Source organism: Gavia stellata, chromosome 26 (assembly GCF_030936135.1).
Source record: "Gavia stellata isolate bGavSte3 chromosome 26, bGavSte3.hap2, whole genome shotgun sequence".
Lineage (NCBI taxonomy): Eukaryota > Metazoa > Chordata > Aves > Gaviiformes > Gaviidae > Gavia > Gavia stellata.
In genome coordinates, this window is record NC_082619.1 from 7904744 (window position 1) to 7931445 (window position 26702).

Genomic DNA, 26702 nt, shown 5'->3' on the forward strand with positions numbered 1-26702 from the left:
CGGCGGCGCCGGGCCCGGCTCCGCGCACACGTCGCACTGCCCCCTCCTCCCTGCGCTTCCGCCGGAAGCCGCCGCCCCGCCGCGCGCCCATTGGCGGAGAGGACGGGAAGGGGCGGGGCCGGCGGCGGGCCAATGGAGAGCGGGGGCGTGGCGGGATTTAGGGCGTGGTCATGCGGAGGGGGCGTGGCCAGGCGGCATGCTGCGGTGGGGGCGCGCTCTGCGCCCGCCGAGGCGGGGGGGGGCCCCGGGGGGGGGCCCGGGGGGGTCCCCGGCACCGGGCCGGGCTCCGGGCCGCCCCCTCCGCACCGCCGTCCCGCTCAGCTCCGACATCTTCCGCGGTGAGATGCCGGGGGGGGGCGCTCCTGGGGGCCGGGGGGGCCCCTTGGGGATTTGGGGGCGTCACTGGGGGGCGGGGGGGGGGTATTGGGGGGTCCCGGGAGGAATTGGGGGGGGGGACGACTGCGGGAGGGGTAGCTGGAATGGGGGGGGGGGTGTCAAAGGGATGGGGGTTGCCAGGGAATGGGGGGGTCACTGGAGGGACTGGGGGGTCATGGGGGTCCCAGATGGGATTGGGGGGTCCCAGGGGACTGGGGGGGGGCCGGGGGGGGGCCCAGAGGGGCCGGGGGGGGGCTAGGGGCGTCCTGGGGGTCCCAGAGGGAACCGGGGACATTCCTGGAGAACCCTGGGGGGGGGGGGGTCATTGGGGGTCCCAGTGGGGACTAGGGGGGTCCCAGGGGACTGGGGGGGGACACAGGAGGGACTGGGGGGGGGGTGGTCCCAGGAGGGATGGGGGGGGGGGTCCGAGGAGAGATGGGGGGGTCCCAGGGTGCTGAGGGGGTCCTGGGGGTCACAGAGAGTCCTGGGGGGTTCCAGAGGACCCTGGGGGGAGGGGGTCTCAGAGGGGGCTGGGGGGGCACCCAGGGAACTGGGGGGGGGGGCAGAGTGGGAGGGTTCTAGAGGGTCTCAGGGGCCTGGGGGGGGGTCCCAGGGGATGAAGGGGGTTCGGGGGGGTCCCAGAGGGAACTGGGGGGTCCCAGGGGGAACTGGGGGGTCACAGGGGGGGCTGCCAGCTGTGCCCCTCCCAGACCTGGCACCCCCCCCCCCAATATACCGGCAGAGCTGGGGCCGGGCCTGGGGCGCCTGGGGCGGACTCTGAAGGATCAGCTGCCGTCTTGGGGGGGCAGATGGGGGGGCTGGACCCCCCCGGGGACCCCCCGGGCCCACGACCCCCCGAAGAGGCCGACGTGTGTGGTGGTGGGGGGCGGCGTGGTGGGCTGGTCGGTGGCGTACTGGCTGAAGGCGCTGGAGGGGCAGCGGCACGGCATGAGGGTGCTGGTGGTGGAGCGGGACCCCACGGTGAGACAGCCCCTCCCCGGGGTGGGGTACGCCCTTGGGGACCCCACCTGTGGGACCCCACCTGAACCCCTTTTTTATTTGGGGGGGTGTCTTCTCTTTCAGTATTCCCGCGCCTCCACGGTGCTGTCGGTGGGGGGGATCCGACAGCAGTTTTCCCTGCCGGAAAATATCCGGATGTCCCGCTTCTCCGCCAGCTTCCTCCGCAACATCAATGGTGTGTTTAATTTGGGGGGGGGGGGGTGTCCAGCCCCCCCCCCCTTACCGGGGTGTCCCTCCCTTACAGGAGTACCTTTGGGTGCCAAAGGAGCCCCCCATCGACATCCAGTTCCAGCCCTCGGGGTACCTCTTCCTCGCCCCCCCGCAGGGTGCTGCCGGGCTGGAGGCCACCGTCCGGCTCCAGAGGTGGGGGACACACACACAACGCCCCCCCGGGGGTTTGGGGGGTTTTTGATGAGGGGGGTTTCATCCTGACCCCCCCCTCCGCACGCTGGCTGTCCCCAGGGAGGAAGGGGCGCAGGTGGCCCTGCTGTCCCCACCCAGCTGAAGGCGAAATTCCCCTGGATAGACACGGAGGACGTGGCCCTGGCGTCCTACGGTATGGGGGGGGGGGGGGGGGGCGGGGGGGGGCATGGGGACCCCCCCTCAACATCCGTCCCCCATCCCCATCCTCATTCCCATCCCCATCCCATTCCCATCCTCATCCCCATTCCCATCCTCATCCCCATTCCCATTCCCATTCTCATCCCCACCCCCATCCTCATCCCCATCCCCATCCTCATCCCCATTCCCATTCCCATCCTCATCCCCATTCTCATCCTCATCCCCATCCCCATCCTCATCCTCATCCCCCATCCCCATCCTCATCCTCATTCCCATCCCCATTCCCATCCTCATTCCCATCCTCATTCCCATCCTCATCCCCCATCCCTATCCTCATCCCCATCCTCATCCCCATCCTCATTCCCATCCCCATCCTCATCCCCCATCCTCATCCCCATCCTCATCCCCATCCCCATCCTCATCCCCATCCCCATCCCCATCCCCATCCCCATCCTCATCCCCATCCCCATCCCCATCCCCATCTTCATCCTCATTCCCATCCTCATCCTCATCCCCATTCCCATCCTCATCCCCCATCCCCATCCCCATCCCCATCCTCATCCTCTTCCCCATCCCCATCCCCCATCCTCATCCTCATCCCCCATCCTCATCCCCATCCTCATCCTCATCCCCCATCCTCATCCTCATCCCCATCCTCATCCCCATCCTCATCCCCATCCTCATCCTCATCTCATCCCCATCCCCATCCCCATCCCATCCCCATCCCCACCGGGTGCATCCCTCACCCTCCCTTAATTTGGGGAAGGGGGGGGTCCAGCCCCCCCCAAATTGTTATTAGTTTTTTTTTGAGGGGGTCACACCGCAGTGCCCCCCCCCGTTTCCCCCCCCCAGGTCTGGAGGATGAAGGCTGGTTCGACCCCTGGACCCTCCTCAACGCTTTCCGGCGCAAAGCCAACCTTCCTGGGGGTCCACAGCTGCTCCGGGGAGGTGCGAGGTGAGGAAAGTGGGGGGGGGGACACCCCCCAACCCCCCCAGGACCCCCCCCCAATCTCACCCCCCCCCCAAACCCTCCAGGTTTCGTCACCTCCGCTGAGGACACCATGCCACCGCAGGGACCCTCCCCGGCCACCGCCCGCATCAAATACGTCCACGTGAGTACGTGTACCCCCCCCTCCACGCAGGGGGGGGGTCCCCACGAGTGTCTGTGACCCCCCCCCCCCCACGTTCACTACGTGTCCCCCCCCCCCCATAGATCCACATGCCGGACAGCCGGGAGTACCAACCCGTCGCATGCGCCATCGTGGTCAACGCCGCCGGCGCATGGGCCGGGGAGCTGCTGCGGGCGGCGGGGCTGCCGGGGGGGCTCTGTCAGCCCCCCCTGCCCATCCAGCCCAGGAAGAGGTGCGGGGGGGGGCAGGAATTTTAGGGGTTCGCAGTGGGGGGGGGCACATTACCCCTCTGTTGTGGGTGAACCCCACAGTGTGGTTTTTTTTTGGGGGGGGCACATATCCATCTCTTATCACTCCTTTTTTTTTGGGGGGGGGTGAATGCTTTGGTGCTTTTTTTTGGGGGGGGCATAGATGGGGGGGCCACATCCCAGCACCCACCACACCGCTCTGTCAGGGGTGCAGCCCTCAGTGCTTTTTTTTTGGGGAGGGGGGACATAGATGGGGGGGCCACATCCCAGCACCCCACCACCGCTCTGTCAGGGGTGCAGCCCTCAGTGCTTTTTTTTTTGGGGAGGGGGGGCATAGATGGGGGGGGCCACATCCCAGCACCCACCACCGCTCTGTCAGGGGTGCAGCCCTCAGTGCTTTTTTTTTTGGGGAGGGGGGGCATAGATGGGGGGGGGCCACATCCCAGCACCCACCACCGCTCTGTCAGGGGTGCAGCCCTCGGTGCTTTTTTTTGGGGGAGGGGGGGTACACCCCGGTACCCGCTGTCCCCCCAAGGTGGGGGGCATGAACCCCTTGGTGCTTTTTTGGGGGGGGGTAGGAGCAGAACAGTGTGGGGGGGGTCACATCCTGGCACCCATCACCCCTCTGTCATGGGTGAACCCCTCGGTGCTTTTTTTTTGGGGGGGGGAGCGTCGTGGGGGGGGGGATACATCCCAGCACCCACCACCCCTCCATCTTCAAAGCGGGGGTGAACCCCTCAGTGCTTTTTTTTTTGGGGGGGGGGGGTGCATCCTGGTACCCACCCCCCCTCTGTCTGCGAGGGCGGGGGACATGACCCCCCTTGGTGCTTTTTTTTTTTGGGGGGGGGGGGGGTCATGAGGAGGGGGGGGACACACATCCCACCGCCCCCAAGGGTGGGGGGGTGAACCCCTTAGCCCTATTTTTTTTTTTTGGGGGGGGGTCTCATCCTGGCACCCACCACCCCTCCAATCTGTCGGGGAGCGATACGAACCCCATGGTGCTATTTTTTTTGGGGGGGGGGGGGCACACATCCCAGCCCCGACCACCCTCCCATCGTGGCGGGCGGGGGGGAGCAGCCTGAACCCCTCAACCCTATTGTGTTTTTTTTTTTTTTTGGGGGGGGGGCCCCCCCATTCCTATAGGTACGTGTACTCCTGGCACTGCCCCGACGGCCCCGGCTTCTCCTGCCCCCTCCTCGTCGACACCACCGGCGCTTATTTTCGCCGCGACGGCATCGCCGGCAACTACCTGGGCGGCATGAGCCCACCCGAGGTGAGCCCGGGAGGGGGTCCCCTATATTATTCCCCCCCCCCCCCACAATTTTTTTTTTCTTTAACCCCTCCCAATTTATTTTTTTTCCAGGAGGAAGAGCCGGATCCGGGCGATCTCTCGGTGGATCATGATTTTTTCCAGGAGTGCATCTGGCCCCGGTTGGCACGACGGGTCCCAGCCTTCGCCTCCCTCCGTCCCCGGGGCGCTTGGGCGGGTTACTACGATCACAACGCCTTCGATCGTAACGGGGTGTTGGGTCCTCACCCCAAATTAGAGAACCTTTTTTTAGCCGCCGGTTTTAGCGGACACGGTTTACAACACGCCCCGGCGGTCGGCAGAGCCGTGGCGGAGCTGGTGGTGAAGGGAGGGTACGTGAGCCTGGATCTGCGGAGGTTGGGATGGAGGAGGTTGGTGGAGGGGGAACCGCTGGAGGAGGATGGGGTGGTTTGATGCGGGGGGGGGAAACTGAGGCACAGCAGTGGGGAAACTGAGGCACAGCAATGGGGAAACTGAGGCACGGCACTGGGGAAACTGAGGCACGGCCCCGGGGCCCACGGTTGGCGGTGTGCCCTGCGGGAATAAAAGGGATGGACGATGAGCGTGCTGGTGGGATTAAATGGGGGGGGGGGGGGGATTTGGGGAGGGGGGGGGGGATTAGTGACACCCCCACCCCACCCCACGGGGCTGCCCCCCAACTTGCGCCAGCCCACCCATTACCCCCAGTTGTACCCCAGTACAGCCTGTCCGCAGCTGCCACGCTCCACCCCCCAGTGCCCCCAGTGTCCCCCCACCAGTGCCCCCAGTATCCCCCCTCAGTCCCAGTGTCCCCATTATCCCCCACCTCCCGCCCCAGTGCCCCCAATACCCCCCCCCAGTCCCAGTATCCCCATTATCCCTCAGCCCCAGTATCCCCATGTCCCCATACCCCCCATCCCACTGTCCCCATTATCCCCCCAGTGCCCCCCAGCCCTGCTGTCCCCAGTCCCAGTATCCCCAGTATCCCCCCCAGTGACCCCCCAGTGCTCCCATTACCCCTCCAATACCCCCAGCCCCAGTATCTCCATTAACCCCCCATTATGCCCCCAGTGTCCCCAGTGACCCCCAGTGCCCCCAGCCCCAGTATCCCCATTACCCTCCCAGTGCCCCCAGTATCCCCAGTGCCCCCAGCCCCAGTATTCCCATTACCCCCCAGTGACCCCCAGTGTCCCCAGTGACCCCCCAGTGCCCCCAGCCCCAGTATCCCCATTATCCCCGCCGTGTCCCGCAGTATCCCCAGTGCCCCCAGCCCCAGTATCCCCATTATCCCCCCAGTGACCCCCAGTATCCCCATTACCCCCCAGTGCCCTCCAGTATCCCCAGTGCCCCCCCAGTGCCCCCAGTATCCCCAGTGCCCCCCCAGTGCCCCCAGCCCCAGTATCCCCATTATCCCCCCAGTGCCCCCAGTATCCCCAGTGACCCCCCAGTGTCCCCAGTGCCCCCCCAGTGCCCCCAGTATCCCCATTACCCCCCCAGTATCCCCAGTGCCCCCAGCCCCAGTATCCCCATTACCCCCCAGTGACCCCCCAGTGCCCCCCAGTATCCCCATTACCCCCCCAGTGTCCTCCAGTATCCCCAGTGACCCCCCAGTGCCCCCAGTATCCCCATTACCCCCCAGTGACCCCCCCAGTGCCCCCCAGTATCCCCATTACCCCCCCAGTGTCCCCAATTGCCCCGCGCATCCCAGTCGGCGCCCCCTAGCGTTGCTGCGCTACAGGCGGGTGGCAGCACTGCGCATGCGCAGCGGCGGGAAAGGGCGGGGAGCTGGCGGTAGTGCGCCTGCGCCAGGAAGAGGGCGGTGACTCGCCTGCGCAGAGGCGGGAGGTTCGGCGCATGCGCGGTGCGTGGCGGCCGGGCCGCCGGGAGCTGGGTCGCCTGTCGCGCCGTGTGCTCCCGGCCCGCAGCCGCCGGTGAGTGAGCGTGGAGGGCGGGAGCCCTGAGGCAGCCCTGGGGTCGGGGGGGGGCATCCCTGAGGTAACTGTGGGCCCCCCGGGGGAGATCGTGGGGGTCACCCTCGGGAACCGTGGGGGCAGTCCTGAGGTAACTGTGGGCCTCGAGGGATCCGTGGGGAAACCCTGAGGTAATTTTGGGCCACAGGGCCACTGTGGGGGCAGCGCTGAGGTAACTGTGGGCTGAGGGGCACCTAGGGGCAGCCTTGAGGTAACTGTGGGCCTCGGGGGGACCGTGGGGGCCGCCCTGAGATAAGTGTGGGTCTCGGGGGGGGACCGTGGGGGCCGCCCTGAGATAAGTGTGGGTCTCGTGGGGGACCGTGGGGGCAGTCCTGAGGTAACTGTGGGCCTCGAGGGATCCGTGGGGAAACCCTGAGGTAATTTTGGGCCACAGGGCCACTGTGGGGGCAGCGCTGAGGTAACTGGGCTGAGGGGCACCGAGGGGCAGCCCTGAGGTAACTGTGGGCCGAGGGGGGACCGTGGGGGCAGCCCTGAGGTAACTGTGGGCTGAGGGGCACCGAGGGGCAGCCTTGAGGTAACTGTGGCCCTCGAGGGATCCGTGGGGAAACCCTGAGGTAATTTTGGGCCACAGGGCCACTGTGGGGGCAGCGCTGAGGTAACTGTGGGCTGAGGGGGGACCGTGGGGGCAGCCCTGAGGTAACTGTGCCCCCCACACACACACACACTTCCCGGGGAGACTGTGGGGACAGCCCTGAAGTGAAATTGTGGACTCCCCCCCAACCCGGGGAAGCTATAGGGGTCACTGCCCCCAGTAACAGCGGGGGCAGCCCCGAGGTAAATTTGAGCTGCCACCTCGGGGTAACCACGGGGCTCACCCCCATTAACAGTGGGGGGTGACTATGCTTCACCCCCCCAGCCTAACTGTGGGGCAGGCCTGGGGTCCCCATCCTGGGCACCTCTGGGGTGCTGTGAGGATCCTCCCCTGCACAGTGATCCCCAGCCCTGGGGTGCCCCCCAGTTACCCAGGAATACCCCTGGGTAAAAATAAATGAGACAGGGCTTTCTGCAGAAGGCAGGACCGTACGGCAGTAGGGTCTGGCTGTATTTAACACGTACGTTTCCGAGCCCGAAGGGTGGCGAGGCGTGGCCGCTTGGAACAAAGAAAATGCTCGTTTCTGCCTTTTGTTTCTGCCGCGGCTCTGCCACCGCAACCTGGACCTTGGACGCCTGAGATGCCTGGCTAACGCAAAAAGAGCCCGACACCGCGCGCGGGGCTGAGCACACCTGCCTCCGAAGGCTTGATTTTAGGGTGAAGGTGGCGGTGATTAACTTGACGTTAATCAAGCTGGAGGCCAGTTCTGCTTCCGCAGTTTGATCTGAACTGGCATTCGCTGCTTCACAGGAGCGCAGTTCAAACCTTGGCAGGTTTTGTTTCAGAATAACCAAAATAAAAACCTTCTTTTTTTCTTTTTTTAAATTATCTTTAATTGTATCCTGCGCTGCGTGTTACAGAGCAACAGCAACGCTGACATGTTGGGGCTTGTGACGCCAGCCTGCTCCAGAGCTGCTGGTAGCTCCTGCCTAGCAGAAAAAGAGCAGTTTGAATCCTGTTGGAAAAGCTCCGTGAGTTTTATTAGCTGCTGATTTTCATTAATTTTTTCCTTAATTCAGACGCTGTCTGTATTTCTGTGGTGCTTTACAAGAAGACGACGACTCAGTGCGACATTTTTGGCAAAGGGCTGTTTGGGGTAATTACTGCTTTGGGCAAAATCTTATGGGACAGCTCAAGAGCAGCCCTCGTTTTGTCAGGCACCTAATTGTAGACCTCGAGTTTCTTAGCTGCCGCGCGAGGAAGAGGAGGCGCGGAGCTGTAAAGTGTTAAATTAACGTTGGATTTAGCAAAGATGTTTTCACACCTCTCTGGGTTGGCTCTGCTGCCTTTTCTTTTCCCAAAATGAGCGGCACGGCCTGTTGTTCGGAGGGGTGTTCTGCTGCACAGAAATACAGGCTCTGCTGTTCCTGACACCCCAAGTTCGTTAATACGACGTACCGTGGAATTAACAGGACGGCTCCTTTCTCTGGCTGTGTTTTTGCGGATGTTTGCCGATTGGGAAGCCAGCGAGGGCAGGGAAGCCTGTTGAAAATCGCCGGGGTGTGATTTAGCTTGTGATTACCCCGCTCAGACCAATGCTGTTAACGCCTGCCGTGGTCCCATGTTTTCTCTCTCCGCAGGCTCCATCCGTTTCCCATCTCTCCAGGATGAGAGAGGTTTGGGTTCGGCTTTTCCCCTCTCCCTGTAGTTGATAGTTTCGGAACCAGAGGTGATGCTGGAGTCGAGATGGCAGACAGCGTGAAAACCTTCCTTCATGACCTCGTCAGGGTAAGTCTCCGCGTTTCGGGTTTTCTGTCGTAGGGACTGGTCTCGTTTGCTTCGATGACGGTGGGTCTTCCGTGGGGAGCGCCCTCCTTCCTACGTCATCAGGGGTGGCTTAAAAAATTTGAAGGAAGAGGGGGTGCGAGTGTATTTTAATCGAAGACACCAATTTTGTAAAGCCAGAGATACCTGTAGGCAAGCTTTCTGCTCGCTGATGACGGTTAGATTTGACGTGGCTGTGTGGGATGCGTTGCTCCCCAAGGGTTTTCTAGAATAATTTTCTCTCGAGCTGGCCATTGCAAAGGGCTCGGCGTTCGTCCGGAGCGCTGCTGAACCTGTGACAGATTTCCTTTGGGCAAGGGTTAATTTATAGCCCGTATGAACACGACAGTTGTGTCATGGTAATAAGGCTTCGCGTGAGCTCAGTCTCCCACGCTGTCTTGTGTCATCCAGGTGTAAATACAGGCTTAACATTCGTGACATGACACTAAGAAATAACTTGGGTTTGGAAATAACTTGTTTTGAAAAACTTGCTGGGTTTGATCTTAAAGATCTGTGGCGCACTGGCCGCGATCTAAAGCGGGACGACTTGTGTCGTTTCATGATGCTCTCACACCATCTGTAAAGCAGTGGGTAGAGCAGCCCGTGTAATTAATTTCCACCTCGTCAGGTACCAGCAGCAGCACGCTCTGCCATTTCAGACACACATTTGGCATCAAAATGTATCCTCTTTGGTCAAGAACTCCATATACAGAACCGTCGTGTGGGTCACCTGAGTAGTGACGCTCTCCTGGCTCACACCAGCGTCCTTATGGTCTTTATTTTGAAGTGGAATTTTGATAATGATGGCTATGATGTATTTTTGGAGCTGGAATTCGCTGTTCGTGGAGTACTAGGAGGGGGCATTAGGAGTCTTTTAAATGAAACGGTTTGCACGGATGTGGCTGATGCGAGCATGTTTCTGGGACAAGGACAGATGCTTTTGCTTGTAAAGGAGTAATCATCAAGCTCATACATACAGTCAGGCCACAAGGACTTTGCACATCCTAAATGTTTTGTATAATTATATTTTATTGGCCTTAGAAATGCTGGCAGGGGAAGAAGGGCTTTCTGCCAGACGGAAGACATGGACTGTGAGAGATCTGACTCTTTGGCTTTCGCCAGGGTTATAAATAGCAGAGATTTGATGAGAAATCACACCTTAAACAAAAATAAATAATAATACCACTGCTCTTAAAGATGGAACGTGCGGTGATTTAGGTCACCAGGCCATGGAAAGAAAATAGTCAGTGTTGCTGCTCCAAACCTTGGCTCCGGCTGAGCCTGGTGCTGGCTTCCCCTGCTAGCCGGGGAGCGAGGCTGGCCACGTTTAAGTCCCTTTCCATAACGGGGAGGTTTTCGATGGCCTGGGTTGGCCACGTCCCATTCCTCCTCTCTCTGTGGGGTGGAGCGTGACAGCCTCTCCTCGTGTCCGCAGGGAATTAAGGACTCCATCTGGGGCATCTGCACCATCTCTAAGCTGGACGCCCGGATCCAGCAGAAAAGGGAAGAACAGAGGCGAAGGAGAGCAAACAGCGCGCTCGCCCAGCGGAGGTTTCACATGGAAGAGAAGAAGCAAGAGAAGTGAGTATGGGGCCTGATGAGCCGTGAATCGGGTAATTCGCTTCGCTTCTCTTAGTCTCCCAGCTACTGAGGGCAGGGAGAGAGAGCGCGACTCTGCCCGGAGCTTCGAAGAGCCCGATGAATTGCAAAACCTCTGCAAGTCATAGTGATTTGGCAGTGCTTGTGCTTTTTTTTTTCTTCCTAAATATCCATCGTATCGCAGTAGTCTGGCTAAAAGAGAAGTTGATGTAAGCAGGGTTTAAGAAATAAAGCCATTATCGTTGCCCTTACTTGCAAAGATCTCCGTAAAAATACTTGTCAGAGCCGTCAGACTTGTGATCCGGGTGTCAGCGAAAGCAGGACTCGCAGTGTACGTTTGCAAATGGTTCGTAAACCCAATCACACTGAAGCACAGAGCCAATAAATACGAAAAACGTGACGTGAAATGCCCTTCTCCCACTCTGTGTAACAAAGCTGGAACTGTTATCGTGAGATTAGAAGACCTTTTATGTTGTTTGACAGTGAAGACTACGAAATTAGTTTGAAGTAATAATAGAAGGTACGGAGCTATACAAGCTGAAAGAATGTGGATTTCTGGGTTTCTTTTCTTCCTGAATACTCGTGCTGTCTCTCAGAGATACGCTGTTGTTGGTGGTAGCCATGGGATCGGGGAAGAAACGGCAGCTCAGATCTGATTTACACGTCTGGGGCGGATCGAGTATCTTTTTTCCCCAGCCTTACCGTGTTCCGCAGCCGCCTATAGCGTTCGCGTCTGCTAAGGCTGGGAATGCCGGAATTATATCCATGTGGGAGCAAAGCAGCATCTGTTCTTGTGTCTGACTCCCAAACCATGCTGAGATGTTTCTCTGCTGCCCTGATTACAGTCGGGCTGGCACTTCATGCGGTGATGTTTGATCACTAATAAGCCTTTTAAGACATATTTACAAATTATTCCGAGTAGCTCAGTGGTAGTCTGACTTTACCTCAAGACAACAGAGAAGTCTCCCATGTCCCATGATCCCAATCCTCCCCAGATCACAGAGATTCCTGCAGATGGGCTGCCCGTGAGGAATTATATTTTGGGGGGGGACTAAACAGTCGTATTTAGCTGGTTTTGTTTGCAACAAAGTCCCTTTGGTAGCAGAGGCTGACTGGAAAAGTGCTACAGAGTCCCATGGAGCCGCTCTCTTGCATGTCTGTAGATACGCTGCAAAGAGAGAGAAGCCAAAACCACCCCGAGCTGAAACAGCCTCTTCCAAGAACAAAAAGCACCTGAAAAGCCCTAATTTTATGGTGGCGAGACTTTGAGGAGAACAAAGCCCAAGATCTCTAATAAACGCTTAAAAATCTGGAAGAAAGCTTTGCTTTTCTTCCGTTTCAGTGCAGATATGAGGAATTAATAAAGGTTGAAAGAGTCTCCCCGATGTAAATCCTAGAGACTGTGCGCTGGCTGAAGCCTGGCGCAGGTCTGTGCAGGGATTTCTTCCAAGATTCCTGTGTTCGGATAAAATCAGGTGCGTAGCCGGCGTTGAGATGGTTATCCGCGACATTTCTAAGGTGTCCAAAATGTTGGACAGAAGCACTTGTTGCTTGTTAGGGGACGTTTGTCCAGGCGCTGGGACCTTAACACCTGTCTCACCCATCTCTCTCCTGCTGCTCTGCAGTGAACCCCGGATAGTGAGCCGGATATTTCAGTGTTGTGCCTGGAACGGAGGCGTATTCTGGGTAAGTGGATATTTTTTGTTATTTTCTGTTAAAAACCCCGTGAAAGCCAGCGCCCCGCTCCAGCCCTTGTACGCCGTCAGTGGTGAGCTGTCAGCTTGGCTGCCGGGATTGAGAGGAGCCACTAAATTCCCAGTTCCAGCTGCTGTATTTTAAGGGATCCGACATGGGATGTGGGACCGTAGACTCGCTTGGGAAACCCGAGCTGCTTTTCTGAGTCTTTGAGAGTGCTCTTCGCCCCAATGTTCATCTCCTGCTCCACTGCAGTCTGGGATACTGCTTTACCGGATTGAATATTGATATCTTAAAAGATATTTCCTCGGCTCTAACCTTACCACGGCTGTTTCATGAGGCTAATCCTTAATGGAGCAGACACTTGGCAGCCTAATAAATCACCGGCTTCATTTTTCCATTAGACTGTGGCCGGGTACGAGGAATTGGCGTGGAAACATTAAAAGGAAAGCGCTCGGTTGTAGATTTTGCCTGTGTTTAAAGAGAGATCCTTGCTCCTCCGCATTTATGGATCGCTGCGTGGAGGAGCAGGCAGAGGCTCTGCCTTCAGATCCGCAGTTAGAGGAGCACAAGAAACGATCATGCAACGCCTCACCGAGAACCCTTGTTGTTTCTTTTTCCCCGTAGCTTAGTCTCTTCTTGTTCTACCGAGTATTTATACCTGTCCTTCAGTCAGTCACGGCACAGATCATCGGTGAGTACCTTTCCTGTTTGGGTGTTACGGGGCGCTAAGCAGCCTGGGGGGTCCCGATGCCCGCCACAAACCGCCGAGGCTTTGTCCCGTTGAGCTGTTCCTCGCACCGCTGTCTCCTTGCGTTGTTTTTCTCTTCCTCCCCCTACTAATCGAGGCTGTCATTAATTGTTTAGTAGAAAAGCAGAGGGACGGATAACCCCGCTGACAGTCTGTGCGTGTCAGGGATCTAGCCCATGGGTTTTACCACTCCTAACACACACAGTTGCCGGAATGTTTTTGCACGTTAAATAAAAAGTGGGTGGAAATGGTCTTTTAAAAAGCGAAGGTTGGGGTTGGAGGTTTCTCCTGTCCTCAGTCGGGAGAAGTCCCCCATGGCGCGGAGACGGCCGTGCCAGGAAAAGTTTCCCATGTTGAAACGAGGAGGTTCCTGCCCCGTTTCCTCACGTGTTTCTCCCTGTCCGTCTCTCGAAGGTGACCCTTCCCTGCACGGCGACGTCTGGTCTTGGCTGGAGTTCATCCTCACCTCCATTTTCAGTGCCCTCTGGGTCCTTCCCCTCTTTGTGCTCAGCAAGGTTGTCAATGCCATCTGGTTCCAGGTAGGCGAGGGGAAGCCGCACCCTGTGTCAAGCAAACGAGGGGTGAGGGAATTTCCTCGCCGAGGCTCCCTCGGCGGTATGGGGGGGTGGCCTTTCGGCACGAGATGAAATCCCATCCCGAAAACGGGCTCTGGGCGGGCGAGAGCAGCTCGGCAGCACCATCCCAGCTGCTTTTGGATTTCGCTTCCCTGAAGCCCCCGTTTCTCTTTCCAATTTCATTTCCCTCAAGCCCCTCTTTCCTTTTTTCCTCTTTTTTTTTTTTTTTTGGCAGGACATTGCGGATCTAGCGTTCGAAGTTTCCGGCAGAAAGCCTCATCCCTTTCCCAGCGTCAGTAAAATCATCGCCGACATGTTGTTTAACCTCTTGTTGCAGGCGCTCTTCCTCATCCAGGTGAGATCCGAGTCACGCACCATAAAAATAACCCTCCGACAGCCCAGGTCGCCCCACGTCGTGCTTTCGGGCGACGCTCTCCCGCAAATCCAGTGCACCCCTCGCTCGCCCCCTCTTTTTTTTTTATCCCCAGGGGATGATAGTGAGCCTCTTCCCCATCGATCTCATCGGCCAGCTGATCGGCCTCCTCCACATGTCGCTGCTCTATTCGCTCTACTGCTTCGAGTACCGCTGGTTTAACAAAGGTGAGGGCCACCTCCGCTCGAGGCCGGAAATTTTTCTGGATTCAGGGTTTCTCTACTCGAGGAGCATCCGGTTGGGGTGTCCGAGGCTGATTTTTTTTTTTTTTCCCTTTGGGTTTTTATGCGGGGTGAAGCGTAACGGAGGTCGTTTCTTCTCGGCAGGCATCGAAATGCACCAGCGGTTATCCAACATCGAGAGAAACTGGCCCTATTACTTCGGCTTTGGCTTACCGCTGGCTTTTCTCACGGCGATGCAATCCTCTTACATCATCAGGTGAGTCGCTGGGAGGGTGGGCGGCCACTTCAGACCCTGTCCTGTCGTCCCCCCTCTGCCCGCGCGCGGCAAACCCCACCCGCCGCCTTTTTATTTTATTACTATTTTTTTTTTTCCCCTTCCAGCGGTTGCCTCTTTTCCATCCTTTTCCCTCTCTTCATCATCAGCGCCAACGAAGCGAGGACCCCCGGCAAAACCTAGTGAGTACGGACCCCCGGCCCGTTAAACCCCCGTTATCACCTCCGGCCTCGGCCACCGCTCCCCCAAAATCCCGTGGCGGCGGCGGGGAGGATTCCGGCAGCGGGGAGGATTCCGGCAGCGGGAGCTGACGGGCTCTCTTCCCTTTCAGCCACTTCCAGCTCCGTCTCTTCTCCTTGGTGGTTTTCCTCAGCAACAGACTCTTTCACAAGACCGTTTACCTTCAGTCCGCCCTGAGCGGTGCTTCCTCCTCCTCATCCTCATCCTCCTCCGCCGCCGACCGGCTCCTCTCCCCCCAACCCTCTCCCGCCAAACACCCGCCTGCTCCGGGGCACTGAGCCCCCACCAGACCCCGCGTCGTGGGGGACACACACAGGGGCTTCCCCTGGCAGAGTGCCCCCCCAGACCCAACCCGCCGAGGCTGGGGTCGGTTCTGTGCGTGTCCCCCCACCCTGCCGGAAATTTTGGGGAGAAAATCATGATTTTTAACACCTTTGTGAGTTTCGAAGAGCCGGGTCGCGTGCCCTGCGCTTGTTTTATAGCGGACTCTTTTGTACGCCCCCCCCCAGCCCCGTGCCATCTCCCCATGTCCCCCCTCGGGCACCTCGTTTGTCCCCCCCCACCCCGGTTTTGTCGTAGCTTGGTGACGCCACCGGCAGCGCCTCCCCCTCCCTCCCCGCTGCCCTTTGGGGTTTGGGGTTGGTTTTTTTTTTTTGGGGGGGGTGGGGGGGGCGGTTTATCAACTTTTCTCTAGTATTTTCACACTGAAACATTAAACGGAGAAATCACGGTTTGCAGCCATCCCGCGCCTGCCCCTGTCTTTCAGCTGGGGGTGCGGGGGTTCCCCGCGGCGGGGTTCAGGCCCTGAGAGAACGGTTGGTGCCCCCCCGGGGGACCGGGACCGCCCCCCCCGGCCAAGGCCGCTGCCGCCCTGCCCCGGGGCACCGCCCACGTGGCGCCACCCACGTGGCGGGGAAGGCGCGCTTCCGCATCCGCCCACGTGATCCGCTTCGCCCCGCCCCCCGGGCGCCCCAAGCTCCGACGGACACGTCACGCCTCGTTTTCCGCTAGCCCCGCCCGCCCCGCGTTCCGCCAATCGGGAGGCGCGGTGCGCAGCCCGCCCTATCCCGCCCTCGGCTGAGGGCATGGCGCCGCGGCCAATGAGCGCCGCCGCTTCTGGATTGGCGCCGGTGAAGGCCAATGGCGAGCGGGCGGGGCGGGGGCGAGGGCGGGGAGCGGCGGCGGGCAAGGGCGGCTGCGCGGGGCGGATGGCCGGGGCGGCGGGGCCGAGCGCGGCGCCCGGGTGAGGGCCGCGGCCCCGGGGGGTCTGGTGCCGGGGTGGGCGGAGCGGGCTGGCTGCCTTGTGCCCAGGGATGCCCGGGACCGTGGGGTGAGGGAGTTGTGGGGTTATGGGGTGCTGGGCCTTGTGGGTGCCCGGGCCTGTGGGGTTATGGGGTGCTGGGCCTGTGGGGTTATGGGGTGCCTGCGCCTTGTGGGGTGCCCGGGCCCGTGGGGTTATGGGGTGCTGGGCCTTGTGGGGTGCCCGTGCCCGTGGGGTTATGGGGTGCTGGGCCTGTGGGGTTATGGGGTGCCTGCGCCTTGTGAGGTGCCCGGGCCCGTGGGGTTATGGGGTGCTGGGCCTTGTGGGGTGCCCGGGCCCGTGGGGCTATGGGGTGCTGCGCCTTGTGGGGTGCCCGTGCCTGTGGGGTTATGGGGTGCCTGCACCTTGTGGGGTGCCCGTGCCTGTGGGGTTATGGGGTGCTGGGCCTTGTGGGGTGCCCGTGCCTGTGGGGTTATGGGGTGCCCGCACCTTGTGGGGTGCCCGGGCCTGTGGGGTTATGGGGTGCTGGGCCTTGTGGGGTGCCCGTGCCTGTGGGGTTATGGGGTGCTGGGCCTTGTGGGTGCCCGGGCCTGTGGAGTTATGGGGTGCTGGGCCTTGTGGGTGCCCGGGCCTGTGGAGTTATGGGGTGCTGGGCCTTGTGGGGTGCCCGTGGGGTTATGGGGTGCTGGGCCTGTGGGGTTATGGGGTGCCTGTGCCTTGTGGGGTGCCCGGGCCCGTGGGGCTATGGGGTGCCTGCGCCTTGTGGGGTGCCCGGGCCCGTGGGGCTATGGGGTGCTGGGCCTTGTGGGGTGCCCGTGCCTGTGGGGTTATGGGGTGCTGGGCCTTGTGGGGTGCCCGTGCCTGTGGGGTTATGGGGTGCCCGCGCCTTGTGGGGTGCCCATGCCTGTGGGGTTATGGGGTGCTGGGCCTGTGGGTTTATGGGGTGCCTGCGCCTTGTGGGGTGCCTGTGCTTGTGGGATGAGGTGCTGTGGGGTGCCCAGATGTGGGGTGAGGGAGCTGTGGGATTACAGGGTGCCCAGGCCTGTACAGTCATGTTGGGCGATGCTGTGGGGTGCCCAGGCGTGTGGGGTGCCCAGCCGTGTGGGGTGAGGCACTGCTGGTTGTTAGGGGCTGGAGCCTGAGGGATGTGGATGTCTGGGGTGCTTAGGGGTTGGGGGTGCTCGGGGCTTTGGGGTGCCCGGGGTTGGGGGGTGCCTGGAGGTGTGGAGTGATGGGGTGCGCAGGGAGATGGGGTATAGGGGTGCTCAGGGGTGCAGGGTGAAGCACGGAGGGGCTCATGGGGGGCACGGTGCCATGTAGGACACAGACAAGCTCGGAGGAGCTGGTGGCGAGAGCAGCGCCATAGTCCATAGCCCAGGGACAGCTTTTCCTCCTTCCCACCCCAGTATCTGGTGACTGGCCGGGGGCTGCTGGTTCCCCCAGTAGCTGTGGCGTTACTGGGTGGCGAAGGGTCCCCCAGCACCCTGTGAATCATCTGCTGAAGCTGTGGAAATTGGGGTACTGGTGGTACCCCGGTGGCAGAGCCGCTCGTGCCTGGGAGGCATCTGCATTGTATCGTTATTAGCCGCTTCTTATTATCCTCGGGGGAACCAGGAAATAATTACAACGTGGTGTTATTTCTGCATCAGTGATGAACGTTAGCGAATCAGAATCACTTCTAGGTCACACAGAGATACTTTATTTTCAGGCCCAGTTTGTATTTTATTTTTAAATCTTAGCCTGTCCAAATCTGCCCTCCCCATCTTGTAGCTCAGAGATATGAACTGAGGATTTATCCATCGGTTCTGGGACTGAACCTGCAGGGAGTGGTGGGTACAGAAGTATTTTAAAGAAATCAGAGCGTTTTCAAGAGTAGAAGGACGTTATTCTCTGGCCATGGTTTCACTTCCTTGGTGTCCAGTACCAGGATTTTGCTGGCTCTTACTCCAGCCAGGGAGGTTGAATTGAACAGTCAAGTTGTCTGATAGGAACAAAGCTGATTTACCGTGCTGGTCCACGTTAGCAAACCGCTGTGATGTACTTGTTTAACATAAATAATTCAAAGTGGGAGCAGCCAGGAGCTGTTCAGACCTCCTACGTGTGAGAAAACAGCACCGACTTCTTTCAGTCTCCGCGGATTATTTTTTTTGCATATCACTTACAGGTGGTGGTTAAACTCCAGAGACCAGCCAGGGGAAATTTAGGGGTTTTGCTAAAAGCTTACACTTGGGTTTTGTTTTGTACCCAGAGAAACACACGTGTCCTCTGCCCCGAAGAAGTTCTGGTCTCTGTAAAAGAAAGAAAACCTCAGCCGAGACTTGGGGCAACTGATCAGGTGAGGATGGGAGGCAGGGGGATTTGGGGCAGGGAGACGCGGATCAGCAAAAGCATCTGGCAGGGGTAAAGGGTGGACGACAGCCTCCTTGGGCAGAAGTGGGATTATTTAAGATCCTATTTCATGAAACATTTAGAGATGTTGTGGGGCTGGGAGCTGGCTCGCTCTTTGGTCATCTTCCCTGTTTGTTTTCAGGTCTTCAGGCGTCCTCAGTCTCTGCCTTTGATGTGAAAATGACCAAGTTAGGGTTTCTCCGGCTGTCCTACGAGAAGCAAGACACTCTGCTTAAGCTCCTCATCTTGTCGATGGCAGCTGTGCTGTGTAAGTCCACATCCTGCAGCGCCGGCCTTGCGGATGGCTCCTAGTGCCCTCAAAGGGGGACCCCGGGATGGAGCCGCCTCTGCTCCTTCTTCTCTTCTTTTATAGGTTATGAAGCTCTCATCTTTCTTAAGTGAACGCTCTTATTCCTTCCGTATCTGTTCCTTTGAAAAACACGTATTTCTCTGTCTTCCCAATGACCAGTTTGAGACAGAAACCATTTTAATCAAACTGAATGATAAGTCGAATAAAACTCTGGCTCGGTGAGCGCTGTAGATTCACTCTGCCCTTTTTCTGTGTTTGCAGCTTTCTCCACGAGGCTTTTTTCCGTCTTAAGATTTGAAAGCGTCATCCATGAATTTGACCCGTAAGTGTTTTCCTCCCATTCTGTGGGGACCTGCTGGTTTTTCCTCTTCTGGAGCACGCGGAAGTTGGGTGGTGTTTGCTGGGCTCAAGTTAATCCCCGCTGAGGATGAGGGATTTGGAGGGCAGTTTTCAGTACAGCTAGTTTTTCCTCTTCTAGACCCAAAATTCACTTCTCAGTTCCCAGGACTCATCCTGCAGCCGGAATCTAAGTCGGGGTAATCGCCCAACACCGCTTTTACGCTGGGATGTGGTTATTCTCTACCTGAGCAGGGCACGGCAGGAGAGAGGGCTCCTAGTACAATTTGTGTCTGCAACCCAGGCTTGTTGCTGATTAAATCAGGTACAAGGGAGAATGTTACCTTTGCAAACTCACTTTTAAACCCCCTAAGAGGAGGGATGAACCTTTGCAGCTGAGGTTTGCGGTAGTCTAGAGAAAATGGACTAGTTCCCTCTGCGTGGAAAACGCGCAGTCGGCCCTTACAACACTCTTTTAGCCCTAGACATCCGAGAAGGGTGTCACAACGCAGTTTGGTACTTAACTGCCTGTCAAAAGCTGCCTCGTTGTCTGAATGCTCGTTAAGGACTGCGGTTGTGACCCGAGGAGCGGTGAGCAGTCCATGTATCTATGGATGCAGAGATGCTTAGTGCTTGTCGCTGTTACAGGTATTTTAACTACCGCACAACCCGCTTTCTGGCGGAGGAGGGCTTCTATAAATTCCACAACTGGTTTGATGACCGAGCGTGGTACCCCTTGGGCAGGATTATCGGAGGGACCATTTATCCAGGTAAGCTGTTGGGCTTCTGCTGAGCCGAAACGCACCTCACGCAAGGGAAAATTGGGAAAGGGGCAGATTTGGGAGAGAGGTGGGTAGTGTACACGGAGCAGAGCCGTGAGTGCCAGCTAGGAGAGGAGGGGAGCTCAGGGGATGCCCTTCATCGAGGCGTCCTGGGCAACAGCTCCTTCCTGGTGAGACTTTTGGCTGCCCTGCTGTTAATTGCAAGCTAACGACCCCGGTGCTGCAAGCAGACCGAGAGCACCCTGATAACGGTCTCTCGTTTCTATCCCGCAGGCCTGATGATCACGTCAGCGGCAATTTACCACGTGCTGCACTTCTTCCACATCACCATCGACATCCGAAATGTCTGTGTGTTCCTGGCCCCCCTCTTCTCCTCTTTCACCACCATAGTGACGTACCACCTCACCAAAGAGCTCAAGGTAAGGGGAAGATCGGGGCGTACCTTGCAGGCTTTTGCTTTACGGAGGAGCGTGGGCTGTGTGCCTTTTGGAAAGGCAGCTCGCAGCTGTTATCGGAGGTTTGGAGGTGACCGCCACGCTGGTCAAAACCCAGAGCTTCTGGGAAACGAGAGATCTGTTTTGAAATTTCATTTCAACGCTCAGTTTTTATTTCTTTGAGGCATATCCGTGCGTAGCATGGCACGATAACAAAAACCTTAAAAACTGATGGCTTCTCCCGCTCTCTGGCTGTGTTTTTTTCCCTAGGATGCAGGCGCAGGACTCCTTGCTGCCGCCATGATTGCAGTTGTGCCCGGGTACATCTCTCGATCTGTTGCCGGCTCCTACGATAACGAAGGTGAGTTTGTGACACTGGGAGCAGGGAAACCTTTAACAACTTCGGGTGCTGGAAAATGATGGTAAAGCTGCTACAGGGCACGATGGAAGAACCGTCCTTTCCCAGCGAGCCCCGCCGGGTCCCTGCGGTTCACTAACCCAACTGCTGGGAAATCCATGGTTCTTCTCGCCTGCGCGGTTGAGAAGAGGGAGTGTTTCCCAACTCCGGCAGCAAAACGCACCCCGTTCCCCGAGTATCCGTGTTTGCAAGTCAAAAAGGGTTTAGCCACCTCCACAAACTGCTTGGGATCAGAGCTGCTGTGCAGTTCCCCCGTGGTTTTACCTTCGTTCCGGCAATGACTTTGGGGCTGGCAAAGGCAGCAATCTGTTGATGCCTACGGGAGGAGAACCGAGGTTCGTCTCCTGTTACTGGATTTCAGGGGCTGTGTAAGGAGTCGTTGTGTCCCGAAGGGCTAACTGGTGTGGCTAGAAGAGGCCACGTGAGCTGTTATCTACAGTAAGACACAAACATCACAGTGTTCAATTTAGGAATCGGATATGAAACCCTTTTGCCAAGCCTGGCCTCTCATACAAGGTGCTGTTCCATCTTCTGATGGAGCAGAAAAAGCATTTATATATATCTTTTTAATGCAATTGAGTGCTCTGGTGCACCCTGGAGATTAGATTGACGTTTCAGGGCTGTTGTGAGCTTGCTTTGACTTTTCTGTGTCCTTCCACCCAGGTATCGCCATATTCTGCATGCTGTTAACTTACTACATGTGGATCAAAGCCGTCAAAACCGGCTCCATCTATTGGGCAGCAATGTGTGCTCTTGCTTATTTCTACATGGTAAGTGTTCCTTCTCCCGGCGCCGAGGTATTTCTGACTCCAAGGACCGCTCGGGATACGGTGACCAAAAATACGTGGCGTGCCGTTCCTGCATCCTTGTATTCAGGGGGGTAGAACCTCTGTGAAGGGCTCGGCGTGAAAGTGCAATGGATGCTTTCTTCATTCATTTCCACTTACCAAAACTAGTGGGGTTTTGTGGAAGATTTTATTAATAGCATTGAAAAATCCGGGCTTCTGGCAGCTGTGTCCTGTTGAGGACGCCCTTAGAGAGAGCGGATCTCAGCTGGCGTTGCCGCTGGGTGAAAATCCTGCGCGTGATCCCAGGAAAATCAAACCTGCCGCCCTTGAGCTCTGCTGTGCAACCTCTTCAGTCCTGGAACTTGGGGTTTTTTTGTTTGTTTTCTCTCTTGGCAGGTCTCCTCGTGGGGTGGCTACGTCTTTCTGATTAACCTCATCCCCTTGCATGTTCTTGTGCTGATGCTGACCGGCCGCTTCTCCCACAGGATCTACGTAGCCTATTGCACGGTCTACTGCTTGGGAACCATCCTCTCGATGCAGATCTCCTTTGTTGGCTTCCAGGTGGGGACCAGAATGATTTGCGGGCTTGAGGACGGTCATTTCGTGGGTTGTAACAGAACAACAGCGAGTTGGCACCTGGTTTCTCTTTTTGCCTTCGCCGTTGACGTTATAAGTAGGTGCTGGCTCCCGTTAGGCTGATGCGTTGCGACCTTCGGCAAGATTAGCTTTGGGAGGTGCTGGATGACTTTCAAAGCCGCTAATAACCTTCGCGGCACCGGTTGCCTTTCATGAAAATATTTCTGTTTTCGGTGAAGGAAACGCTCACGCCAGCGTACGTCTTGGTATAGCAGGAAAAATGCCTGCTTAACTCCTGTTTTCAAGAGAATCAGTTTAATTTTCCGTGTGGATTCCTATCTGGGAATCAAAGCTGATGGAAGAAAGTGATTCCTGCCAGCTGTGCCGTCTGCGGGGAGGGAACAGTTTCCTGTGACTTTGGCAGCGATTTTGCTGAGAAGTGATTTGTTTAAAAAAAAAAAAAAAAAGCTAATATCAGGTGCAACGTGGCTCTTCTCCTCTGTATCTGATCGCGCTCTCCCCTGATTGCAGCCTGTCCTCTCCTCGGAGCACATGGCTGCCCTTGGAGTCTTCGGCTTGTGTCAGATCCACGCCTTCGTAGACTACCTTCGGAGCAAGCTGAACCCGCAGCAATTCGAAATCCTCTTCAGGAGCGTCATTTCCCTGGTTGGCTTCGTCCTCCTCACCATCGGGGCTGTGCTGATGCTGACAGGTAGCCCGAGAGGACAGCGATGATGAGCGCCTTTCACCCCGGCTTTGCCTCCTTTCGTTTCTTTGAAGAGCACACAATTTGTCAGTCCTAATTCTGCATTCTCGCCCGCACTGTGGTTTCAGTGCTTGCGAGCCCCCCTCTACGGGGGAGGCTGGGACCTACCCTAATTTGTGCATTAGCCGGAAAATATTTAAGATCGCAGCTGTAAGATCTGGGCTGCGGGTGATACGAGGCACAGAGAGAAACCTGCCGTGCCTCAGCGGACGCTGAGCTGATGCTTCAGAAGCTGCGTGTCGATATGTAGTAGCGAAGAGATGCTAAAAATATCGGGCGGGCGGGGGAGAAGTCTTTTTCGGGTAAAATTGCACTTTATTTCCTTTCTAAAATGGCAGTTTTGAGTAATAGAGATGTTAAAGCAGCTCCAGGGTTGCTCATTCAGCCTTGCACGTGTGAGAAAAGGTATCAGCATTGCTGGTTACTCTCTGCTGGAACCGAATATGATTTTTTTTTTTTTTCCCCCCCTCCTCTTTGCTAGGGAAAATCTCGCCATGGACGGGGCGTTTCTACTCCCTGTTGGATCCTTCCTATGCGAAGAACAACATCCCCATCATCGCCTCCGTCTCCGAGCACCAGCCCACCACTTGGTCCTCCTATTACTTTGACCTGCAGCTTCTCGTTTTCATGTTCCCAGGTGAGCCCAGCGCAGATGTTGTCAGACCCCGATTTATTAAATCGCCGTACGACACTGGAAGGGTTTTTATTCTGCCGGCCACGACGGCAGCCTCCCTTCTCCTCGCGGTGCCGCGGAGCGCTGTGTGCCTCTGCTGGCTGTTTTTTATTTCAGGCAACAGATTGCTAAGGTGAACTTGACCCGTTTCTCTTTCCTCTTCGCAGTCGGTCTCTATTACTGCTTCAGCAACCTCTCGGACGCCCGCATTTTTATCATCATGTACGGCGTGACCAGCATGTACTTCTCTGCTGTGATGGTGAGGGCTGCTGCCTGCTGGGCGCAAGCAGGATGACGACACGGTCTTAATGAAGCTGATTTAATTTCTTTTTCTGAACTTGTTGATGATGGCTCTTCCACCCTGAGCCGGCTGAAACGTTCACGAGGCTTTTCTCCCTTCCTTAAAACTGGTTTGTTCGTTCCTCTGTGCAGCGGGGGAATGTGACGTTGCAAAATTTACTGGGTTTGGTGTTACCCGCTTCCGTATGGCCACCGCTGTCCACCACTGGGTCTCTGTTCCCGCTCTCCCATAGCTGAGTTGCAAACCCCAACGTATTTTCCAGGTATCCGAGCAGGGACTGATGACAAACAGCTGCTTACGAGCCCGCTTCCACTCTTGCTGTAGCACCCCAAGCCTTAAATGCGGGTTGATTTCCAATGTGGAGGCACCTACTAGTCCTTGGCTCCGCCTCAGATTGCCCGAGGGAGTTAAATTGAGGTCACTTCAGCACATTGGCCAATTTTGAGGACTTCAGAGAAACCTCCCTTGGGGTTTCTGAGATGGTGGCAGCATCCAGTCTGCACCCTCTAAAAAAAATCAGCTACAGGTTTATCCCGAGGCTGGTGTTTCTGCTGAATTCGAGGTGCTGCATTAGGGATGGCATTTAATTTCCCTCTTCTCTCGGATTTCTGCCCCGATTTCTTCTCCGACAGGCACTGACTCTTCTGCTGTTGCCCGTAGGTGCGTCTTATGCTGGTGCTGGCCCCGGTGATGTGCATCCTGTCCGGCATCGGGGTTTCTCAGGTGTTGTCCACCTACATGAAGAACCTGGATATCAGCCGGCCGGACAAGAAGAGCAAAAAGCAGCAAGACTCCACCTACCCCATCAAAAACGAAGTGAGTGTTGGGCCGGCTCGGGAAGTGGAAGAAGACACCTAGCCCTGGTGGGGACAAGGCTGATGGCCTCTTCCCTTCAGCGCTGACCCCGATTTCTTCCTCCAGGTTGCCAGTGGCATGATCCTGGTCATGGCTTTCTTCCTGATCACCTACACCTTCCATTCCACCTGGGTGACCAGCGAGGCGTACTCCTCCCCCTCCATCGTGCTGTCCGCCCGGGGTGGGGACGGCAGCAGGATCATCTTCGATGACTTCAGAGAAGCTTATTACTGGCTGCGTCACAACACACCGGAGGTAAACGGGGGTGATTTGGGGGATGGGGACCCAACGTCGTCCGCTGAGGCGCTGACGGCACGTCTGGTGTTTGGGTGTAGGACGCGAAGGTGATGTCCTGGTGGGACTACGGGTACCAGATAACCGCCATGGCCAATCGGACCATCCTGGTGGACAACAACACCTGGAACAACACGCACATTTCCCGCGTCGGTCAGGTAGGTCCTTCCCTCGCCCGCCGCCTTGCCCTGACTTTCTGGGGCACCGCGTGGCGTGACTTGACACTGTGTCCGCTCCAGGCGATGGCATCGACGGAGGAGAAAGCCTACGAGATCATGAGGGAGCTGGACGTCAGCTACGTGCTGGTGATCTTCGGAGGCCTCACTGGCTATTCGTCCGACGGTAAGATCTTGCTCTGAGCTGGTCAAACCCATCCACGGGGCACTGGTGGCGCAGGCTTCTCCAAAACAACTCTTGGAGCAGCAAAAAGTCGCACCTTCAGCTGAGGCAGCAAAGTGGAAACAGTACCAAAACGCCCCTCTCTGAAAGCTGGATGTACGTTTTTTGCTCTCCCCCAACTCAACTCTTCCATCTTTGAGCCCCAACTCGGCTCAGCTCTTTGCCCCCCAGCTCAACTCTTCCATCTTTGCCCCCCAGCTCAACTCAGCGCCTCGCTTTTTGCCCCCAACTCACTCAGCGCCTCGCTCTTTGGCCCCCAACTCACTCAGCGCCTCGCTCTTTGGCCCCCAGCTCAGCTCAACTCCTCGCTCTTTGCCCCCCAACTCAGCAACTCAACTCCTCGGTCTTTGCCTCCCAGCTCAGCTGAGCTCAACTCCTCGCTCTTTGCCCCCAACTCAACTCAACTCCTCGCTCTTTGCCCCCAACTCAACTCAACTCCTCGCTCTTTGCCCCCCAACTCACCTCAGCTCAACTCCTCGGTCTTTGCCTCCCAGCTCAGCTCAACTCCTCGCTCTTTGCCCCCAACTCAGCTCAACTCCACTCTTTGCCCCCCAACTCAGCTCAGCTCCTCGTTCTTTGCCCCCAACTCAGCTCAACTCCTTGCTCTTTGCCCCCCAACTCAGCTCAACTCAACTCCTCGCTCTTTGCCCCCCAACTCAGCTCAACTCAACTCCTCACTCTTTGCCCCCCAACTCTTTGCTCTTCATCTTTCAGACATCAACAAGTTCCTGTGGATGGTGCGCATCGGGGGCAGCACGGACACGGGGCGCCACATCAAGGAGCACGACTACTACACCCCCACGGGGGAGTTTCGGGTCGACCGCGAGGGCTCCCCGGTGCTCCTCAACTGCCTCATGTACAAGATGTGCTACTACCGCTTCGGTCAGGTCTACACCGAGGCCAGTAAGTCCCCAAACCCACTCCCCATGGGGGGTGATGCCGCTTTTGGGGCACCCCAACGTCTTTGGGGTGCGATGTGACAGCGCTGCCTGTACTTCGCCCTCTCCTAGAGCGACCGCCGGGCTACGACCGGGTGAGGAACGCCGAAATCGGCAACAAGGACTTTGAGCTCGACGTGCTGGAGGAGGCGTACACCACAGAGCACTGGCTGGTCCGAATATACAAGGTAGGGCCCCAAAACGAGCCCAAACCCCCTGGGTTTGGGAAAAAACGTTAAATTTCACCTAACCCAGCCTTTTTTTACCACCCAGGTGAAGGATTTGGATAACCGCGGCTTGTCGAGAACGTAGAGAAGCTGCCGCCGGCCGCGCCGCGCACCGCACTGACCCAGCCTTTGCCTGTGAAGCAGAAATATTTTGGGGGGTTGGGGTTTTTTTGTTGGGTGGTTGATTTTTTTTTGGGGGGGGGGGGTGTTTTATTTTTGTTTTATACCGTTTGTAAGC

General features: G+C 57.6%; 3 protein-coding genes across 3 annotated transcripts; all 3 read left to right on the forward strand.

Moving 5' to 3' along the window:
- The first annotated feature begins 196 nt into the window (after positions 1-196).
- On the forward strand, positions 197-5062 carry FOXRED1 (FAD dependent oxidoreductase domain containing 1). Its single transcript, XM_059829570.1, is given in 12 exon segments — positions 197-338; positions 1118-1356; positions 1459-1572; positions 1643-1758; positions 1858-1883; positions 1886-1951; positions 2809-2870; positions 2872-2911; positions 2992-3068; positions 3170-3318; positions 4478-4607; positions 4698-5062. Coding segments are annotated over 12 exon segments (1521 nt in total). The 3' UTR covers positions 5058-5062.
- A 1446-nt stretch (positions 5063-6508) lies between these two features.
- EI24 (EI24 autophagy associated transmembrane protein) lies at positions 6509-15435 on the forward strand. The gene is made up of 11 exons (XM_059829681.1): positions 6509-6553; positions 8786-8933; positions 10405-10550; positions 12194-12254; positions 12891-12957; positions 13429-13553; positions 13825-13944; positions 14078-14189; positions 14349-14460; positions 14586-14660; positions 14810-15435. Exons 2-11 carry the CDS (start codon positions 8892-8894, stop codon positions 14994-14996), a joined length of 1047 nt encoding a protein of 348 aa, XP_059685664.1. The 5' UTR covers positions 6509-6553; positions 8786-8891; the 3' UTR covers positions 14997-15435.
- Positions 15436-15939: 504 nt separating this feature from the next.
- STT3A (STT3 oligosaccharyltransferase complex catalytic subunit A) lies at positions 15940-26630 on the forward strand. The gene is made up of 19 exons (XM_059829594.1): positions 15940-15961; positions 18228-18314; positions 18510-18635; positions 18939-18999; positions 19662-19783; positions 20069-20214; positions 20500-20590; positions 21311-21417; positions 21832-21996; positions 22543-22723; positions 23259-23414; positions 23618-23709; positions 24412-24567; positions 24673-24861; positions 24942-25058; positions 25140-25242; positions 26014-26202; positions 26310-26425; positions 26511-26630. Exons 3-19 carry the CDS (start codon positions 18548-18550, stop codon positions 26547-26549), a joined length of 2118 nt encoding a protein of 705 aa, XP_059685577.1. The 5' UTR covers positions 15940-15961; positions 18228-18314; positions 18510-18547; the 3' UTR covers positions 26550-26630.
- Positions 26631-26702: the final 72 nt, after the last annotated feature.